The sequence below is a fragment of the Pelmatolapia mariae genome, linkage group LG4 (assembly GCF_036321145.2).
Source record: "Pelmatolapia mariae isolate MD_Pm_ZW linkage group LG4, Pm_UMD_F_2, whole genome shotgun sequence".
Classification (NCBI taxonomy): Eukaryota; Metazoa; Chordata; class Actinopteri; order Cichliformes; family Cichlidae; genus Pelmatolapia; species Pelmatolapia mariae.
In genome coordinates this window covers 35,663,324-35,685,149 of record NC_086230.1, presented here as the reverse complement: position 1 = coordinate 35,685,149, position 21,826 = coordinate 35,663,324, and the positions used below count along the sequence as shown (strand labels likewise).

The 21,826-nt window shown below is 46.0% G+C and overlaps 2 protein-coding genes across 3 annotated transcripts; both read right to left on the bottom strand.

The window, feature by feature from the left end:
• Positions 1 to 736: 736 nt before the first annotated feature.
• LOC134625655 (E3 ubiquitin-protein ligase TRIM58-like) lies at positions 737 to 7,142 on the bottom strand. The gene is made up of 12 exons (XM_063470911.1): positions 7,035 to 7,142; positions 6,228 to 6,671; positions 5,867 to 5,971; positions 5,389 to 5,484; positions 5,043 to 5,276; positions 4,758 to 4,956; positions 4,586 to 4,675; positions 3,757 to 3,783; positions 3,444 to 3,470; positions 2,019 to 2,194; positions 1,784 to 1,939; positions 737 to 1,229 (listed from the first exon to the last, which is right to left on the bottom strand). The coding sequence occupies exons 1-12, from the start codon at positions 7,140 to 7,142 to the stop codon at positions 1,020 to 1,022; spliced, it is 1,872 nt and encodes a 623-aa protein (XP_063326981.1). The 3' UTR covers positions 737 to 1,019.
• A 3,137-nt stretch (positions 7,143 to 10,279) lies between these two features.
• Positions 10,280 to 21,793, bottom strand: utp18 (UTP18 small subunit processome component). Of its 2 annotated transcripts, none has more exons than XM_063472594.1 (13): positions 21,423 to 21,793; positions 20,465 to 20,613; positions 20,262 to 20,357; positions 19,085 to 19,161; positions 18,905 to 19,002; positions 18,002 to 18,127; positions 17,750 to 17,924; positions 17,574 to 17,674; positions 15,098 to 15,188; positions 14,881 to 15,004; positions 14,598 to 14,772; positions 14,384 to 14,526; positions 10,280 to 13,012 (listed from the first exon to the last, which is right to left on the bottom strand). In XM_063472594.1, the coding sequence occupies exons 1-13, from the start codon at positions 21,639 to 21,641 to the stop codon at positions 12,988 to 12,990; spliced, it is 1,599 nt and encodes a 532-aa protein (XP_063328664.1). In that variant the 5' UTR covers positions 21,642 to 21,793; the 3' UTR covers positions 10,280 to 12,987. The 2 variants fall into 2 exon arrangements, with proteins under 2 accessions (XP_063328664.1, XP_063328665.1); XM_063472595.1 differs by having other exon boundaries at positions 19,103 to 19,161.
• Between the last annotated feature and the right edge of the window lie 33 nt (positions 21,794 to 21,826).

Here is a 21,826-nt window from a genome sequence, read left to right as displayed (position 1 = left end):
CTTGCTGAGGAAGTCTGGATTCCTCCATCGGCTGACGGAGCTCATCCAACACCTGTACCGCCCCTCACTCATTCATGTCAGCCCTTTAACAGGAGATTTTATTGTGACATCGTTTATTTTTGATCACAGTAAGTTTGTGTTTCAGCAACATGAATAAAAGAAAAAAAAAAAACCCAGGTCAACAACCTCAATTCTACTTTTCTTTATTTAACAAGTTCACTTTTATTTCCAACGTTATTCGACACGTCTCAGAATCTACTGTAAAAACGAGCTTTACAGCACACGGACGTTCATACTAACCAAAGTGGCATCTGGCAAAAATCCGAGGTCACGCTGACATGTTTGTTTTTCATAAAATATTTTAACTGTCAGTTGTTAACTATCACCATGGCTGCAGTCCCTCTGACGTCCACTAGAAGCTGCTGCGCCCGCCCCCCGAAAAGAAGGTTGCCAATATGTTGCTAAAAAAAGGCAACGCATTTAGAAAAAATATGAAAACAGAATTTAACTATTGTTCTATAAGCTGCTACATTAAACGTGACGTATTCATGACATCAAATATTTGCTTTGAGTTTAATAATTTTATATTTAATGTTTCACAAAATCTCAATAAAGGTTTAGTGTTACTAATCTTTTAGTTTTACAGCGTTACAAAAGCAAACTGGTTACACAAAGTGAAAACTTTCATTCTTTATATCATTTTAATTTTTTAAAAAATTGGTTCCCTCGATTCATTTGATGTATTTTTATGACCATATTTACATTTAAATTTAAGAAGCAGCTCTTGCTGTAAGAGCACATCGTTCTTCAGTGATCAATATTACAAAATCATCGCCTGTCAGGATCTAACGGGGACAAAACGAGACAAACATCCTTTGTTGTTTCAAGTCTCACTGCAGAGTCTGGAGATCAACGTGAGGACGATTCGACTCCACCCGCAGTTCCTCCCACCTCCTCCCTCTGCTCTTAGTTCGCTCAGCTTTGACCCTCCGGTTGGTCCCGGTTTTGGTCCCAGTCCCTCAGGCCGGGTGCTGCAGCGTGGTGAGGAGGATCAGGGGGACTTCTTTGTCTCCGGTCCCCAGCAGAGGAAACATCCTCTCGGTGAACTCAGTGGATGTGTGGAAGCTGTAGATCTCTGAGCCCGACTTGACGTTGTAAAAGGACACCTGACCCTCCTCCACGTCCAGGAACACGCCCACCTGTCGCAGCTTGGGGTGGTGACCTTTGACCTGCAGGTGAGACGCAAACAGATTGCGATTAAGACGAGTCGACAGAAGTTGCAAACTGTCAAGAAGCCTCAAGGTGTGGAAGCCCACTGGTGCCAAAAAGACACTGTGGCATTTTTGTATTCATTAAAGGACTCAAAGTTTAACTGTTGCATTAAAAACATAAATGACGGTGTGAAAATGAAGAATCAGTTTTTAGATTTATTGCTTTTTAAAAATAAAAACCAAGTTTTTAAACATGCTGACTTTTTGGTGTGAATTTTAATTTGTTTTTTTTTTTTTTTATTGAGCTTTACAGGATGGGCCTGTTTGCATCCTTCTTGCCTTAAAATTTTGTCATTAACACACTAGAATTAATTTGATCAGATTTTAAAGTTATTAAATGTGTGGAAATGATGGATTTTGGGTACTTTTTGCGATAACTTATTTCAATTAAATTTAGAGATTTTCTATGTTAAAGTCACGCTGACCAAAATAATGTTTAAGTCTGAATGGCTGCTTTCTTGTGGCACCAGTGGCCTTCCGTACATAAAGTGCATGTGAAACGTGGACTGGACCTTGGTGAGCGGCGGCGTGGTGAGCGCCCTCAGCTGGCTGCTGCTCCACCAGATGGCGTAGTATCCGTGAGACGGGCACATATCGAACAGACCCTTCCTCTGAGCCGACTCGCTGACCACGCCCAGCTTCCAGTCCTTATTCTCCCCGACGCACACCTGAAAAACACACCTGAGGTCAGACTTGGATCCTGCTAACCGTTACTGAACCCAGTCCCAAGGCCGGTTGGGTCCTGACCTCCCAGTAGTGGCGCCCGGAGCTGAATCCCTCCTTGGCGAGGACACAGGACCAGACGTCGAACCTGTGCGGGCTGTTTCTGTAGAACTGCAGCTTCTCTCCTCTCTTCACCTGCTTCCGGTCCTCGGACAGGATCAGGAAGGGATACGCCGTCACCGGGTTCAGCGTCGCGTCCTCTGGAAGCAACAAGCACAGGTAAACATAACAGCAAGGCCCCCTGGAGGCTGAAATAGTCATCACAATGGCTGAAGAACTCGATCCAGGACGATCCCGACACCTCACCACAGGATGAGTAAAGGTGGACTTCCCCTGTTTGAGCCTTGGAGTTTCATATCAGTGATCTCAGAGTCAGCTTCAGTAACCCTGTGAATCTGAAGATCAGACCGCAGAGGCAGCAAAAGGGGAGGAAATGATGTCGTAGAGAGGGCACATCCCCTTTACGGTCGATTCTACCACATGAGCTGCACCTATCTGACGATTATGAAGGGCAGCCAATCACAACGTTCAGAGGATGAAGAGAGAACCTGCGCTGAGGCCCAGTATCTGATACAGGAGGATTATTTTGAACTGTGAATCATGCAAAGCTCCTCTACAGTCCAGAAATCAAATATACATATATAATATACATATATATATACACACACACACACATATATATATACACACACACACATATATATATACACACACACACATATATATATATATATACACACACACACACACACACACACACACACACATATATATATACACACATATATATATATATATATATATATATATATATATATATATATATATATATATATATATATATATATATATATATATATATATATATATATATATATATATATATATATATATATATATATATATATATATATATATATATATATATATATATATATATAACAACGCTGAATCCAATGAAGCACCAATACTTATCTTTGCTTAGAAATATATAATTTGAAGACCTCACCATGAGGCTAAACCTGCAGTTCCTCTGACGTCCAGTAGAGGCAGCAGTGAGTCAGCCCCCCATGTTAAAACTTTACAGCAGAAACAAACGTTTACAGCCTGAAACACAAACTGTTTGGTCTCTGTGGATCATTTAAAATGTGCTTTATTAAGGGGCGTGGCCTCTGTGACTGAAAGGTGGATGGTGACACAGGTGGCTAGCTTCACCTGAGCTGGACCTCTGGACCGTGTTTGGGCTGTTTAATGAGATCATGTGACCAGTAACGTGGCTGCTGTGAGGTTACTGTGGTAAGAGAGCGTCTGAGGGGGTGGAGCCAGAGTGTTTTACTTGGATGTTGCCGAGCATTAGCTGGCAGCTGTCTGTCTGTGTGAATGCAGTTATAACCAAACCCGACCTGCATCAACCGAAACACCCAGAAACCAAAACGCTGAAAACCTCACCCATGTAGAGTCGGGCCTTCTTGTATCCTGCAACAACAAATGAACACATTTCATCAGCAATCTGAAACAAGCTCTCATCTCTTCACAAACCTCCCACCGCTCCAGCTTCTCTAACAATCACCTCCTAACAACTCAGTGTTTTTATCGTTTCACTTCATCTTTGTGTCGTTTAAAAACGACCAGCATTTTAAAAAAATCTGTTATCTTTGATTTGATTCATTATTATTTATTATCGTCAGCCTTTCAGGTTATCGGTGTCTGAAAGGCTGACGGTGAGCATCCGTGTCTGCTGCACACTCACACAGGTACGTACCTGACACCTGCTTGCTCTTCTTTAGGTCTGAAAGTAGACAGGAAAACACTCAGTTATTCTTTCACAATAAAAGCCCCACAACTTGTAACTCATTTCCTCATCATAAAAGATTGTGGGATGAGCAACACTTCCCTAAACAAGTCAACCTGTCGAGGTAAGCAACATGTTATCACTAAACAAGTGGTTCCCACAGCAGAGACACTGTGGACATTCACAGGGCACAGGAAGAAAAGTGAAGTATGAAAACTTAAAAAAAAATGAAGTGGTGTACAAAAGAGCCAAAATACTGCACATGTACATCTGCTGATCTAAAGGTTTGTGGTTCAATCGTGCTAAATATCACTGGGCATGATACTGACCCATCAGAGTGTCCATGTGTGGACTCATGTCCACATGTGTGCACGTGTGAGGACACGTGTGCACGTGTGAGGACGGGAAGCGCTGAGTGCTCAGAGTAGACCAGGGCTATATAAGAACCGCTCCATAGTTTCCTTTTTCATATGTACACAGAGTGCAGTGAGGTGATGATAACATACATTTATAATCAGCGTGTGTTTTAGTGGGTGGTGTCTTGAGTGGACCTGCAACAGCGCTCCATCCTACACCGTGGCTGTAATTGTCTGCTGCTGACGGAGCTCGCTTCTCTGACTTATTCTGACTGGATAAACTCTTTCCCTCAGTAAGGAGAATAGAATAGAGTCACTCTTTATTGCAGGGCTCCACAGAGGAGCAGTTCCTAAGTGCTTGGAATGATCGGAATGTCGGGGATTTGAACCCGGAATGTGGCACACCTGCAGGTAGATACAGGAAGTGACCTCTGACCTCTCACCTTTCAGGGACCACTGGCTCTTCCTGAGACTGGTCGTGCTGGCTCTCAGACTGAGCATGCTCTCTGCCGCCATCATGTCACCGGCTGAAACTGAAACAGGTGAAAGAAACGACTCAGAGGAAACATCTGGAACCCAACATCTGCAGACCGTGCTGTAACATCTGGAACTCACAGGAGTCCGCTCGGGAGCCTCGGGATCCTCGCGGTCCTCGCGAGCGGATCTCCCCGGTCTGGATCTCCTCCATCTTTTCCTTGACCTCGGACAGAGCGAGCTTCACCTCGCCCAGATGGAAGTGGAGCACCAGCTGCGAGTCGTCATCCGCCTGGGCATGCAGATCCTCGGCCAGAGGAGCCGTGGTCGCCTCGTATGTCTGAGGGAGGAAGAGGGGTGATGAAGAGGGGTGATGAAGCGGGCCTCTGTCGTGATTCTGGGATCGGTGGCTGCAGGCATCCTCACCTTCAGGAAGGCGATGTGATCCTGACTGGTAGCCTGTGCCTCCAGCACGGCTCTCCTCTCTATCAGCTGGCTAAGCTCCTCCTCCAGGCGGTTCACCATCCCCTCCCCCTTTGTCATCACAGCATTCAGCTGGGTCTCGATCCCGCCCACCACACGAGACCGGATCTGGTCCAACGAGCCGGACAGGTCGCCCAGCAGGAGTTCGACCTCGCCGCGCTCTCTGTCAGCATAGCTCTGAAACACAGACGGGTTCAGATGTTTGGTGAGGAGAGAGCGACAACGCCATCGTCCTCCACATGCTCCACCCCCCCCAGGTTTTTACATAAGGAGCAAACAGGTGTGTCACCTGCAGGCTGTCCAGCTTCTTCTTCAGCTCCGTCACACGGATCTCCTTCTCCTTGATCCGGTTCAGGATCTCCTGCTCCGTCCTGGACACCTGTTTCTGAAGAGGCAGGCAGACACGGTCGATTCAAAGAGCCACAACAAAAATCACTTTGGACCAAACAATGAATTTTACTTTTTGTATTCATCTCGAAGGATTTATTTTCATTCCAGAATGTTTTTTCATCATTTTAAAATCTTTGTTTTTCATCAAAAATAAACAAAAAAATCTTAACAATTGCAAAAATTCATTAATTTCAAATAAAATTTACAAATTTACAACAAATAATAAATGTAATAATAAATTAAATGACGAATTGTAATGAAATGTAATGAGCAGCATTAACAAACATAACAGTCAACCAAAATGAGATGAAATAAAAAAATAGAATCAAATTATTTTAATAAATGGCGTTCCCGGGAATAATTTGGGATATTTGTACCTGCTTGCTAAGCCTCTCAGTTTGCACGGAGACGGTTTTATGCATCCGATGTTCCTCCAGCACGCAGATGGCACAGATGCAGCTCTCACACGTCCTGCAGTACACCTGCACAGGTGAGCCGCTCATCAATGCAGAACATGAACTGATATGGAAAAGTTTTACTTACATGATCAAATAAAAACAGTTATTAAAATAAAACAAAAATAATTTTTGAATTTGTTCAAAATATATAAAATGTGGCAAAATATAAAAAATAATTATTGTAACATCTGAAAATGACCATTTTAAAATAAAAAAAACATTCAAATATTTAAATGTTACATAAACATCAAATCAAGTAATCATAGAGAAAAATAAATACCTCCATCAGGCGCCGGTGGACGGAGCAGGTGCGGCCCCTCAGGGCCTCCTGGGGGTCCATCAGGGGGTGTTTGGCGTAGAATGGCGTGGTGTGATGTGGCTGCACGTGCTCAGTGCAGTAGGAGGCGGTGCAGGTGAGACAGGAGCTGACGGCGGGCTGTTTGATTCCCGTACAAACGTCGCACCACACTACGTCCCCGTTCGCCTGAGCTACTGATGGCTCAGGCGTCAGGAAGGGGTTGGTGTTCATGGCGCCTGCCATCGCGGCGCCGGGCGTCCCGTTACCGAAGGGTGACGGTAACGGTGCATAGTGAGTCTGTTTGTACTTTTCTGCGATCTGAGCGAAGACTTTGTTGATGCTGAGCTGAGGACGTCCTTCAAACTGATGTTTGCACAGTGGACAGGTGGACACGGCACTGGACGCCCAGTAACCACCGATACACGCCTGCGGGCACAGGACGCACCGGTAACCCACTGCACCTGAACGCACCCCCAGGTAGTTTTCTGTTTGCATTACTAACACTGCTGCAGACCCTGTGATTGGTTAGTTCTTAAAATGCTGTAAAGCAGGACGAATACCTGACCTGCCAAAAACAGCAGCTAATCAACACCATCGTCGTCATAGTAACAACAACAACAACACTCAGAATCGAGAGCAGCTTGTACAAATGAAGCATTTCAGGACGTGACGAGCAGCAGAAACACGTCAATGATCACAGATTTGTTTACGTTTTCTGATTATTTGAAGCAGCAGCTTCCAATCCCACGCACAGCGCCGCCTGTGCTCACACCTGCAGGTGGGACTCACCTGGCAGAAGTTATGTCCGCAGGGGGTGGAGACGGGGTCGGTGAACAGGTCGAGGCAGATGGAGCAGGTGAGCTCCTGCTCTGTGAACAGCTCCGCCGACTCCGCCATCGTGCTGCTCCTGGAGGAGGACACAGAGGAGGCGGGGTTTAGGATCAGGCGCTTTAACATCTGTAACCTTTCAGAGCGTCACCGCCCGGCGACCCAGATGTTCTGACTGATAAACTTCAGTCAGAACATCTGGGTTTGCTTCACCATCGCTTCACCGTAACGATGCTTCATGGCCACCAACCAGACCTGTGGGTGCAGCAGCAGACCCGAGTCTGTGGGTGTCTCCCACAGCTGTGACACGGAGCAGGTGGTGTCAGGCTGCTGGTGTTCGACGGTCTTCAATCATCAAATCCACCAAACAAGATGCGCTGCAGGAATGAGCTGCTCCACCCACAGATGCTGCTGCATATCAATAACCCGGCTTTCCAGCGGTGTCAGGTTCGTGACCATGAAGCAGCGTTGCGGTGAAGCGATGGTGGAGCGGGTGGAGGAGGAGGCGATGTTTATCTGCTCAGACCTGCAGGACGCCCACGCCAAACCGCATTCCTGCTCCAATCCCACTGAACTCTGACCCAGAACCACAAATACCAGCAATAAGTCAGAGCCCGGGGACAGACAGGTGGGCATGGTCAACACCTGCTCAGGCCTGGACAGGTGGAGAGGGCGGGGCCAGCTGTTTACAGGAACCTGCACCTTTGTGTTCCTGTGAGGTCACAGGTGAAGCTTCCAGGCCTTAAAAGATTAAAACTGTGTTTTTAAGCCGACACGTGAAGCTGCAGTTCAGAATGAAGCAGGCTGAGGCGTGTCTGCGAGGAGAGGCTGACGTGCAGCGGGGGGAGCATGGCCTCGGCGCCCTGCAGCATCACGCTCCGTGAGCTCCCACTGAACTGGACACTCTGGATGCTGATGGAGAGGCAGCCGAGCGAGTCGGGTGGGCTGCTGCGCCTCGGCCCGTTTCCTCCGTGACGTCTGAGTTTGGGATTGGTCACAGGAGATCGGCAGCAGGTTTATTCAGCGTCACTGCGCCGGAGGAACTGGTTCTGATAACAGCACGACCGCCTCAGCTGCAGCGTCACCGTGATCCTCCAGTTTGTGTTCATGCTCAGTCATCCAGGTAAGGAAATCCCGAAAGGTTGATGCTGTTCGTCTGGATGTGCCCTTTTCCAGACGAACAGCATCAACCTTTCGGGTCCTCCGGCTTGTTCGAGCAGCTCCACCCTAAAGGCAGAAGTTGATGGGGCTTCAGCCAGAGGATGACCTCTCACCTTCATCACTCTCAAAGCGAGGACGTGCCACTCCTCTTCATCAGAGGCCGAGCAGGGAGCGTGAGGTGATTCATCTGTGATGAGATCATTTCAAACAAACTCATCTCATCTTCACTCTGAGCTTCAGCTGATTTCATTCCCGTCAGGATCAAAGCGTCGCTCTGCCAACATCTGGAAACATCTGCACATCTACACTGTAAAACACTCAGAGAGCAGCTGATCCCCGTGGGTGGGAGAGCGCTCACACACCCTTTCATAAACCAGTAAAGTAGTCCCGAGTCCCTCGTGACAGAACAAACAGGTCAGGTGTTTGGCTCTGATGATTTCAGCTCTTTGGAAACATTCAGATTTGTTTTTTTATTCCCCGTCCTCCTCCATCAGGGAGTCTCACGAGGAGGTCCGGGTCAGTTTCTCTCTGGTATTAAGCTGGAAGTCCAGTCTCTGTCTGAAAGAACGCTTCCAAAAATTCCCCGATCCAGAGCCAGACAAAGTTCATCGTCTCTGGAACATGTAAAACAAATCCATCGGGAAGTTTCAGAGGAATCCTGATAAAAACCGAATTGTCCGCATGACGTCTGTGAAGTATAAAGCCCACACCTGCACACCAAGGAAAAGTCTGCTCACCTCAGAGAAACATGGCCGCTGATGATGAAGCAGCACCAGGATGGACTTAAACAGCCCACCTGTTCTTAGCCACACCTGCACAGGTCACCAGCCAATCACAGGGCTGTTTACCACAGCTGACCCTCGAGGCCAGGGCTGGGTATCGATTCACAAGGTCCCGATTCAATTTGATTCGATTCAGTTTTGACTCAGTCAGTCAGAAATATTCTAATTCTGATCATTTATCAGTTCATCTCCATATTTTCTCTCTGTGTAAAACAAAGCTGACACTGTGAGACTTGATCAGAGGTGTGAGCATCACAGCAGAGGCCTTTGTGTCAAAGTAACTGAGGCTAAAACAGAAACACATGAAGCAGATTTTCCTGGTCTGGCTTTTTAAAGCAGATAACCTTAAACCTGGGGCGATCGTGGCTCAAGAGTTGGGAGTTCGCCTTGTAACTGTAAGGTTGCCGGTTCGAGCAAGACACTTCACCCGTTGCCTACTGGTGGTGGTCAGAGGGCCCGGTGGCGCCAGTGTCTGGCAGCCTCGCCTCTGTCAGTGCGCCCCAGGGCAGCTGTGGCTACAATGTATCTTGCCAGTGTGTGAATGTGTGTGTGAATGGGTGGATGACTGAATGTAGTGTAAAGCGCTATACAAATACGGGCCATTTACCATTTAAAATAAAACCATGAATCAACATGTGAAGATGAGCTGCTGAAGTGAAGCAGAGTCACAGGTTTGATTACAGACACAGCTGAGCAATCGTTGAAGTTTGCATTTGTTCAGTGTGAACAGCAGAGATGAGGCTTTGCTGTCAGAGGCCGACAGCACTGAACACAGCAGCAGAGAATAATGCAGAAAACAGAGATTTGATGGTAAACTGGTCTCTGAGTGCACTGGGAGAGAGAGAGAGCTGTGCAGGAAGTCACAGCCAGAGTCAGAGGGAAGTGATGATGATGATGATTATCAAACATGAAGCGTAGTTTGATCTTCTGCTGCTGGTTCAGTCAGTTTTGGTCAGACTGATGAAACCTGTGAGCTGTCGGCTTTCAGCCCGACGGCGTCTGTGGACGATCCACGCTCTCTGTTTACATGTTTGTGCTGAATCGATTTAATAAATCCCCCCACCACCACTCGAGACCATGTAATACGTTTATGTATTATTATTTTGATTTTATTTTGTCTTCCGTCTGTAACGTCCTGTTTTAATGGTGGAGGTGCGGCTGAATCTGTTTTCAAAACTTAAACTTCCTGTTTTTCCTCCATTATTTCCAGAACAGGAAGTGAGAGCTGAGTGGAAACTCGGCAGCAGCACAAACATGTCGGAGCGTGGATGCGACCACGCCGCCCGATAAAAGGTTGAGCCTGCCCCGAGTGCTGCACGCAGACCATCGGAGAATTTAGACGCATCAACAAACACCTGTTACGTGTTTCACCACGAGCAGCTCTGCGTGTCACAGTGAGTCAGAGCTGAGATAAGATCAGCACATGGAAACAAGTCAAGTCAGAGTCATTTTAAATGAATGTAACCGGACAGAACGCCAGAGAAATGAAAACAGTCTAAAAATGTGATCATCAGTTAGGTTTGTTTGTTTCAAAGCTTCAAAATGAGCAGAGTGAAAAATACTTCATGTAACTTCAGATCATCTGAATTTTAAAATTCTGAGACAGCAGTAAGAACATCCTGAACTCTGGGACGACTTTAAAGTCACGACTCTGCACAAGCTCGTTGGGTTTGGGCTAAATCTGAACCCGAGTCCATCCTCGGGGCGTCTGTGCGGCTCGAATCAGCCACCCAGCCTGACACTGCCTCCACTGGGGCGGGAAGGCGTCGTCAGGTGTCTGCACGCCACCGGTGGGTTAGGACCAACGCGTCCCACTCAGTCAGGACAAACCGGCAGTGAAGCTCAGCAGCTGTTTGTGGTTTCTGTTTAAAGGCGCTGCTCTTCCACCAGCACACAAAGACTAACTGCGTGGATTTCACCCAGCAGCACCACAGCTTCACTTCTATCTCCCACTAACAGCTGCTCGTGTTTAGTGAGCGACAAGGTGGAACAGGAAGCAGAGAAACACCTTTCCTCATCACAGCAGCCAATCAGATCCTCTCTATGACCCAGAAACTTCAAACTTTCAGACATCAGCGTGTCTGCAGCTCAGTCTTAGTCCAGACTGAAAGTAAAAGCTGGAGCTCAGGTGTGAACCTCTCCACAGGTGCTCAGACTCCACACGATCACAAACAGGTTCAGACTTTGGTTGTAAAGATTTTGTTTTCACACGTCAGGTTAGACATCTGAAATCAAACCTACAGCAGGCTCCACCTGCAGCTCTGACTCAGGAGGCCAAACTCACAGGAACACCTGCACAGGTGTGCTCACCTGACCAATCAGAGACACAGCCAAACCTAAACTCTCGCAGCCGCTCGAGTTTCTGGAACACGTTTTTGTTCCTGTGATTTAAGATCAGTCTGTGAGTCCAGATCATTCTACGTGAAACAGGGAAAAGTTCTTACCTTCCTCTCTGTCAGGTCAGCCACTTCTGGAGCCTGAAACTCTGGTTAGTGCTCCTCTGTGATGTCAGCGTGGGCGGGGCCAACAGGTGCAGAAAGCAGCCAGGTTAGTTTGGTGGGTGGATTTATGGGTGGGTGTTTATGCAGCTGGGAGGTGAGATTGTTGCTCCCCCAACTTTCAGGCACATTTTAACATCCGATCGATCGGAAACACGATCAGATCAAATCCTTTTATTGGTTTTTAAAAATGTTTCAGTCCCAAACTTTAAAAACAAAGAAACATTAAAATGATCTTCTCATAACTTCAATCATGTAATCAGACTTCAAACGAACCCAAACTAAATGAAATAACAATAAAACAAAAATGTATCTAAATTATAGCTGATGAAACAAATATTAGTAAACAAACGAATTATTTAATAAAATAAATGTTATAAAATAAACATGAAATGAAAACATCATTATATTTATTTATTCATTTAATAAAAGCTTAAATAAAACAAAAAAATCTTTCAAACTTTATTTTCAACAAGAATTTGACCTTTGACCTCTGGAACTGTGATGGCAGCAGGTTGGATGATGCCTGGCTCGAGGGCCAAGTTAACGTGACGGTTGGAAGTGAGCGCTGACGAGTTTTTGGGAGTGACACGAGCTTTTCATGCTTCAGCCTGAAGGAGGCGGACGGACAGGACCGAGGACATTCCTGCAGCAGCGCGCGAGCGTGTGTGAGCGAGCTGGTAAATCCAGTTTGATCTTCCTGTCATCTGATTGGTCACTTCTGCAACTTCCTCAATGCTGACTGTTCATGAAACAGCTGTTTGCTGTACGGAAGCTCAATGATGCCAAAACAGCTCAAAAATCACTCAATTCACTTGATGATGTAATCAAATCAAATCAACCAGTCGATCAGTGGAGATGTCACCTGTGTGCGAGGAATTATGAGACAACCTGTAGAATTTTATTATCTTCAAATTCGGCCTTCCAACCTGACCTGTGTGTGTCATAATGACCCATTATACAGCGTGTGTGTGTGTGTGTGTGTCCCTGAATGTTTTTATTAGACAATAAGAGCTAATCAGTGATTTCTGTTATAAGATTCTACAAAAGACTATTTTATTTACAATTACAAACCTGCAGCAGTCCTTAAAGACTTCCTCTTTAATTAAAGCTCACTGCGATGTTATTTATCAATAAAATATTTTATCTGAACTCAAAATGAAACTACAAATAAAAACATTATTTCTATGATGGCAGTTCGACAGTTTGTCAAATCTACATAAAATGTTTTTTCTTTCACATTTTTGTATTTTGATGATATTTAGTGAGTTTTATTTGAAACACTTCAGAACGACGTCAGCGTTTCATAAAACTGGTTTTGAACAAACGGAGGAAACTGCAGGGATCCTCTGAGTCTTTATGAAATCACATCATACAAACAATCAAACAAACTCCGCCTCCTGCAGCTGATTGGTCCTCTGCAGGTTTCAGTATTTACAGAAACAGTCTGATTCGTGCTCGAAGCTCCGCCCCTCAGAACTCTTTGTAATGCAGCAACCTGGAGACAGAGAGCAGGGTCAACGTTAGCATGTACGGGAACGTGACACGCACACACATGTGCGAGCACACACACACACACACACACACACACACACACACACACACACACACACACAATCAATCATCTCACAGAAGCCTAAGTGTGTCCAGCTGAGGTCAGTGTGTCATGGATGTAAACGTGTGTGTGAGACTCGCTCCGGTGCGCTCTCAGCTGTTCCAGCTCTTTACCACACGGGGGCGCTCTTCACCCCGAGAACTCGCTGCAGCTGCTTCAGTCACTTTGTGAGGACGATGGTCTCTCCAAACGGGATAAACTGGATTTCAAAGTAAAAGCTGTCATGTGATTAGGGGTCAGCAGACAGCGCTCCGCCTCCAAACGTCACACTGCTGCTGAGGCGACCTATATGTGGTGGCAGTGACTTCACCCTCAGTTTCCTGTTTGAGTTTGTGTCGTATTAACAGCTGATCACACAGAAAAGTCCACGCTGCCGTTTTTAAACTTTGACCCCCTGCTGTCCACGGACGGGGTCACGATCACATGATTGATTCATGACGGCAAGCGCTCAATCCGACTTTATTTACACAGCGCCAAATCACAACAACAGTCGCCTCAAGGCGGTTTATACTGTAAGGTAGATCCTACAATAATACATACAGAGAAAACCCAACTATCATATGACCCCCTATGAACAAGCACTTTGGCGACAGTGGGAAGGAAAAACTCCCTTTTAACAGGAAGAAACCTCCGACAGAACCAGGCTCAGGGAGGGGCGGGAGACGGGACAAAGACGCTGTGGAAAAGATGAACCAATCAAAACACGATATAAAAAAAAGAAACAACACGTAGCATTAGTTGGTGAGGACGAGAGAGAGAGAGAGAGGGCGCGTTTTGGGGGATTTGTGATTTTGCCGCCAAAAGCAGGTGAGATGTAAACGTTGTGTCCAGGTAGAGGACAGGAGGAGGGATACACCTTTAGGTTTCAGGGCTGTGATCTGCCCCGCTGCCTTGTGGTGGACAGGAACTACTTTTTGGAGTGACACATAATTTGCGTGGCGTCTTATTGTGACCGCTTCTGTAATGGGTTTGAAGACACGCCCGAGGCCATCACGGCGTTTTCAGGTAAACAGTTTGTAAAAATAGTTTATAAACAGTTTTTGTTTGCAGTTATGACATCATGCTGGCGTGCGACAGGTCTGACGCTCGTGTGCGATTTCAGCTGCATCGTGTTTGTCACACTGAAGAAATACGTGCACGTTCAGACGCACGAGGCCGCACTGAACACAAGGCGGGGCAAATACAAAGAAGAGTTAGAGGTTAAAAAACCCGGACTCCAGAGGGTCACGCCTGTGGGACCACAGACTGTCTCACCTGTAGAGGGGGGCGTGGCCTTTGTTGTTAGCCAGTGAGAAGAAGCCGCTGTGCGGGGAGAAGTCGAGGCAGCTGGCTCGATAAACGATCTTCCTCTTGGCGACGGGGAAGTTGGAGAAGACGGTGAGGCTGGGCAGGTGAACCTGAGGACAAAGGTAAACTGTTAATGTTCTTCATCATCGCCATCGTCATCATCATCACCGCCGTCTCTCACCAGCCGCACAGCCTCATCCTCTGCGCGGGACGCAATGGCCAGGATCTCCGATGTGGGGTTAAAGGTCAGGGCGGTCGCTGAGGTCAGCAGGTTCATCACTGCCTTCAGAGGCTTTGGATTGGCCGAATTAAGACACACCTCCTGAGAGTAGACGTTGACCACACCCGACTGAGAGCTGAAAACAAGAGGAGCTCAGCACTGAGCACTCCGGCATCTTTAACCTTAACTAACACACAGCTCTCAGCCAATCAGAGAGCAGCATGGTTACGAGGGCGTGTCTTACCCACAGGCCAGGTACCGCCCGTTTTGAGAAGTGGCGATGGAAGTTCCCCTCACGCAGCCGTCGTCCGTAAACCTGTTCACACACCGACTGCTGCGCATGTCCCACACATACACCTCCCCATCCTCTGCGCGCGCGCACACACACACACACACACACACACAAAGATTAATCACATGACAAGAACAGGAACACACACGCCCACCTTTCCTCGACTTACCCGAGTTTGCAAAGACTTTGCTGCCATCAGGAGAGAACGCGACGCCGCTGACATCACCGTTTATCTTCATACTGCGAACCACCTCCTTTGTCTGCACACACACAGATTTTTCTAATATTAGAGTTTCATCAGTTCACCTGTCCATGCTTCTGATTGGTCACATTGCAAGCTCCGCCTCTGTCAGAGCTACACTGTAGCTGTGTCCCAATCCAGCGACCGCACGCTCCAGAGTGCGCATTTGTAGACCAATTACGTCACAGCGACGCAACAACGGCTGTCCCAATCCAAAGTGTTCTCCAAATGTGCCGTCAATTTCCTCAAATTTGAAGTGTGGTCCGGTGTACACTTCGTGATCCCATATATCCCACAATTCATAGCGCGGCGGTGGGTGTGGATAATTTGTTCAGAAAAAAAGGTGGATGGCTGAAGCGGGGCGGACGAAAAGTTAAACTCTCAAAAGTAAGTACTGAATATTATGTCACTTATTTATGTGCGAATGTTTAATAATGAAGAACATTAAAACATTACTGTTGGCCACATGTCGGCAAAGTTATGTGACATTAGTGATGTTTGTACTAACTTGGTTTTAAAGCCTTTCAAATATACGCCGTTCAATAGTCGACCTTAATCTTACAGAGAATGTGATGATTTTATGGATAATTAAAGTCAGTCATATATCCACAAACACAACAAGCTGAAAGTCAGTGATGCTGCTCGGTTTGCAGTCCTGAATATCACGGCACAAGCAGGATTCACTGCACTGTTAATGTTAGCTATGTTATATTGCTGCCTCTGTTCGGTGGTGTCGAGCCAAACGGACTCTAACGTGTGTTTGAACGAGCTGACGGTTCACTCGTTAAGCTGAAAGAAAGATGCTTTAATCACAGGAGTCACACATGTGTCCACTGGACCATCTGGAACTCTTCTTGTTTAGCACTCGTAATAACACAAACACTAAATCCTCCTTCTCTTGTGCTGTTTTGTAGCAGTGTATACACCTGAGACTGTCACCTGTCTGTCTGTCCTGCACTCTCTCTCTGTTTCTTTCTCTCTGATTGTGGAATAAAAGTATGAACATGTATTTATAAGTTACACTTGTGTTTGAATCCTGCAGCTTATCACACATTTGATTTCCATGTGTGACAACTGCAAGTGTCCAGAGTGAGGACAGACTGGGGACCCACTGCTGCACATCATCTGTGAGGCTTTGCACCCCTGATGATCCACCAGGACAAACTCAGCAGTGTGTGAGGAAGAGGAGGAGGAAGAGCCAGCAGCAGCTGACAGATGGAGAGAATAGACAGACTGTTCCCTGTTTGTGAAGGACTGCTAGGAAAGTTTAACATAACTAATTATCTGTCCTGAATCAGTCTTATTAGGTAATGTTCAAATAATGTTATCATTCCAGTGTTTTCAGTGTGGGAGAAAGTACTCAGGGCCTTCAAGTTACACACTATGAAAGGCAGCAACAAGTTTAATATTCAGAAACCTAAAGTATGTATCAGCAGCAGAATGGAGCTAAAAATAAATGTTTGTTTCAGTTCTATGAAGCTTTGAGTATTTTGGATTAGTAGCACTGCTGTGTTTGTTGCATCATATTGCTGTAATTGTTTATATGCTTTATATATTCTGAGGTAAGTTGATCTATAGTGTTACATCATATTCTATAAGGATGTTATGTGTTTGTTTACTTTCTGCCCAGTTTGACCCATTTAGCAGAAGTCAGCCTGTTTAAGGCTCTGATATCTATTCTGTATGACTTAAAGCAGTTATGACATGGTCTGATTTTCTCACCCAATAAAGGAATATTCAATATATCAGTCTACTCTTCATTTTATCAGAAACAGTTTTACACATATATGTAAGCATTGAGCCAAATGTAATAATGCCAACATATTAGACGAACAATATTTGTCTCTTATGTATAATACATCTATATATACACTGTCAAAGATACTTGTCTTTGAGTGAAGATTTAAGGTGAGGAAATATAAATAATTGCAATTGACCATATTATATTTACATTACCAAAGTGAGATGATTTTAGTCTCATGAACAACATTAGCTAATTATTATTTACTAACTAATCTTAAAATGACTGTTCAGTACAGAAGTGAAGCCCAACAATCATGTTTTACAGTCCTGTGGTCTCAGCCTCAGATACTCAACAGATCTCATAAAAAAAATAAACAAACAAAAAAACATTTTTTCTCCTTCATTTCTGTCAAACAAAGCTGTATGAAACATTTCCAGCTGTTAGTATCATGGTTGCTAGGCAACCTGAGCAGCGCGACGAAGGCCAGACCGTCCCATTTCACAAGCCTCGTTCTTCTGGCCTCCCCGCACTTCAGAGTACCCGCCTCACGTAGTCTGCGAAGTGCGGGTACTATGAAGCGTGCGGTTGCTGGATTGGGACACAGCTTGAGTTATCAGGAGTACCCAGGAGGAGAGGGGAGGGGCGAGGGGGAGGAGTTACCTTGAGGGTGAGGAGGTGCAGGTATCCATTGGTGCCTGTGAGCAGCAGAGCGCCTCCTTCAGGACACACGGAGAACTCCTTCACTCGAGCTTCATTCAGACCTGATGACAAACAAAGATGCTCTTATTTTGAAATTCGGGAACCGTCTCCTCCCCCGACCTCTGACCCCGCCTCACCTCTGACGGTGTGCACAGGTGAGACGCGGCCCTCCATCATGTCGTACAGGTAGAACATCTTGTTCTTGAGGCTGGTGGCGATCACCGTCTCCCCGTCCACGCTGAACTGCGCCTTGTGGACGGGGAAGCGCTCCAGGTGGATGCTCTGGATCTTCGGGTTGGTCTTCCCGTCCACCTGAAGAGGAGGAAGGTCAAAATCACGTGATCCCTCCCACCTGAGCCTAACACCTGAGCAGAGAGGCTCGACCGTACCTGGAACAGGGAGACGGACTGGTCGAGGCCGGCAGTCATGACGACTTGAGCGCTGGGGTGGAACTGGACGGTGGTCAGCCTGTCCTCAGACGGCCGGGCGCTGTTGGCGTGGAGACACTTCTTCACCTGATTACGAACGCAGAGACGACAGGAAGTCAGACCTGATGTTTTAACGAGCGCTCGTCTGTGTGTGTTTATAACAAATGACAGCATCAAACTAATTCACCTGTGAGCTACAGAACATAAATCAGCCGTTTTTCTAATGGAGTCTGGCAGGAAGCCCGCCACAGGTTTTTACATGAACCCTTCGGCTTCAGTTTGAGGACAGGGTTTTGCACTGACAACCGGAAAGCAACATGAACTTTCACTCATGAACAGCAGAACAGAAAATTAGCAGATTTTGAATGCAGTCTGGTAGAAAATGACCTGAACCAACTTTGCAAGCTGAGCCTGAAACTGCTGTGCAAGAGAATCTAAAATTCAGAGGATTTTAAATGAAGTTTGGTGGCAAAAATGTCAGTAAACAGCCGTCCGACCTCACTTTATTAATCTGTAAAAACAAACAAAATTCAAGTGAAGAGCTCAGAATTCACTCAAAGCGCTGTGAGGCATCAAACATGTTTTTAACAAAGCCCATGTTCACACAGTCACTGCTGCTGCTGCTAAAATGATCCATATCCTGAACGGAGTCTGGCAACCACGTCACACCAGATTCAGCAGAAAAACCTTTTACAAAGCCTCACATCCTGTTCTCACACACAAACTTTAAAATATCCCAGCACCGGTTTAACACTCATCGCTCTGTAACATTACCTACAGCAAACACGTAAAATGAGCAATATTTTGAATGGAGTCTGGTGGAACAGCCTGAAAGACAAACAGAAGCCTGCTGGACTAACTGACCCTCAGGATGCTGCTGGGCAGGCTGTCCGAGGACGCCACAAAGTTTCCCGTCCTCCTCAGCAGGTCATCCTCCTCATCTTCATCCTCCTCCTCCTCAGCTTCAGGAACACAGAGACGCAGAGTCTGAGTTTCTGTCAACTGAAAACACTCTTAAAATAATAAAAACATTTTAGATTCTACCTCTCCTCCTCCTCTTACTCTTCTTCTGGGCACCGCTCTCCGCCCATGATGGAGTTCCTCCCATCGCCTTCTGGAACCTGAAACACACGCAGTACACGTCCAGGTGTGTTTATAGGTGTGTGTGTGTGTGCGTCTGTGTTAGGGCTGCCACAAACGATTATTTTGATAGTCGACTAGTCACCGATTATTTTTGCGATTAGTCGACTAATCAGGTCATGCATCCATTGGACGTAAAACGTACAGCTTATTGCACCAGCAGCATCTGCTCTTATATAACTATCATTAGCTTACAGCTTTAAGTGTTTAAAGTATGTGCTAACTAAAAATAAAGACAAGATGATAGTTTATTAAATTTTAATGAAATTTGCAGATTGTTTCGGTGAAGTTTAATAAACTCCTTGCTATCTAAAATATAACAGGACACCGGAGTATATTCTGGAGCATCTCACACTTCTGATAACCAGCTGTCTGCTTGACGTTTATTCAGCTGTGTAAAAACTATAACTTTAATCTCAGCCAAACCGATTTACTCAGGAACAAATAAAATACTAAAAAAGCCAAACAATAACATTTTTAAGTTATCTAAGTGACTTATGCATGTTTAACCTGAGTAGCGAAAGACGGCGGTGGGTGTGAAAACGATTTCCCGGGAGTCCGGTGTTCTCAGCGGCTCTAGTGAGCCTTGCCCCCGGCTAGCTATCGAGCTAGTGGTTAACAGACGTCTCCGAAAACGTCGGAGCGCTTTTGAAAATATGTGGTGTCTTGATAAACTGAGCAGATATTTGAGGTTTACACAGCTACATTCTCGCCTGAAAATATGTTAAACGTTTATTTTGTGACCCAGAAAGAATAATAAGAGTAATATTAAAACTAACTAGCTGCCGCCATTGTTGACAACTGAGCTGGGCTGCGCTATGAATTCTGGGACAGAGCTACTTCTTCTTCTTCGGGGTTTAACGGCAGCTGGCATCCTTGTACATGCAGTGCTGCCATCTTCTGTTTCAGTCCGTTATTACACTCTTAAATCCTACTACTTATTCCTGCGTCTTTTGGGATCTTACAAAGCTTCAAACGACGCGTCGACTATTAAATCAGTCGTCGACGATTTTGATAGTCGACGTAATCGTGACTAGTCGACTAATCGTGGCAGCCCTAGTCTGTGTGCGTGCATACTCACTGCTCCCTCATCCTCTGCTGCAGTTTCTGTTTGGTCATGATGGACTCTGCCTCGCCTTTCATCAGGTTTCTACGGAAACGGTGCTTCATGTCCACCCTGAAACACACCAACACCTCAGCATCATCACGCGAGTCTTCACTCACCACAATCATCTTTGATTTCCTGCTTTCAGCCTAAAACACGTCTTATTGTGAAACACTCACTCTTCCTCCAGCTCGTCATCCTCGTCCACCCACGCCGCTTTCTTCTCGGCCTGCAGCTCCTGCCGCACTCCGCCCTCATCCTCAGACTCCTTTGCCTCCTCTTCATCTTTGTCCTCCAGCAGCAGGAGTCCGGTTTGGTCCTCGTCCTCCTGCTCAGGGAACAGGAAGCATCAGTGAAAAACCAAAACCTGACCTGAACCCAGCACGATTCACCACCAAGCTCCACAAACCAGACTCCATTCAAAAATTCACCCAGTTTTACAGCATCGTTCAAACGGGAGGTGACCTGACATTTAAGTGTTTCACCACAAAAACTCTTCTTCACCTGGTGCTCAGATATTCAGCGGGTCTAAATCAAAGTCCTACACAGTCGTCTTCGTCTTATATATACACAAAAGTTTCAGCTTCTGAGCAGGGAAAGAAAAACAAGACTTTTTTTAAATGGAGTCTGGTGGTAGATTACTGTCAGCCTGGTTCACACACAAACAGAGGCAATCTAAATTAGAAGACTTTTAAATGGAGTCTGGCGGTAAACCCAAAGGTTTGCTGGTTGCTTGGAAAACTTCGTAACCTTAGTTTTCAAAGTAATATCTGCTCATGCGCACGAGAACAAAAGTCAGGGATATTTTGAATGGAGTTTGGTTCATACAAGCTAAGCTTGAAAAGATTAGACATCATGGTTGTTAATAAGCGAGCCGAATTTACCAGAAACACCCCGCAAACTTTTGTAAATGTCAAACTTTGTCTTTACTTTGAAGCCGACCGCAGGAAACGGAGAGTTTTTCAGTTAGCAAAGATTTTCGTGACTTTTCTTTCAGGTCAGTTAAACCGAATTTACCACATATAACTGCGTTTCATGAGAGTTACGGCAGCTCGGTCTCAGAGGCAGAGGTTTCCAGTTAGTGTCCGAAAAAATTTAAATGAGCTGTTTTTTTAAACGGTCTCTGGTGAACGTCACCTCCACGAGTCTCTCCAGCAGCTCCTCCTCGGCCCCGAATACCAGCTCCTCCAGCAGCTTCACCGAGCTGTTCTTCTCCCCCAGCACCGCCAGGTTCTTTACGTTCCTCCGCCGCTCCTCCTCCTCTTCCTCCAGGCTAGACTGCGGGGGTTTCGCCCTCTTCTTGGCCGGCTGTTTGCCCTCATTGGCCGGCAGCTTAATGAAGCTCATGTCCTCCATGTTTGTTCCGTCCTCTGCACCAAACTCCAATCAGAAAACTGCGAATTTAAGCCAGCCTCACAACACTTGTAATCCTTTTCTTAGCATGGAGCAGACTGTGTTGCACATGTGGAGACCAGTGTGTTTTTTTTTTTTCCCTCACTCGCTGTGCAATCACGTGCTTCCGGTAAGATGACCTCCGAACC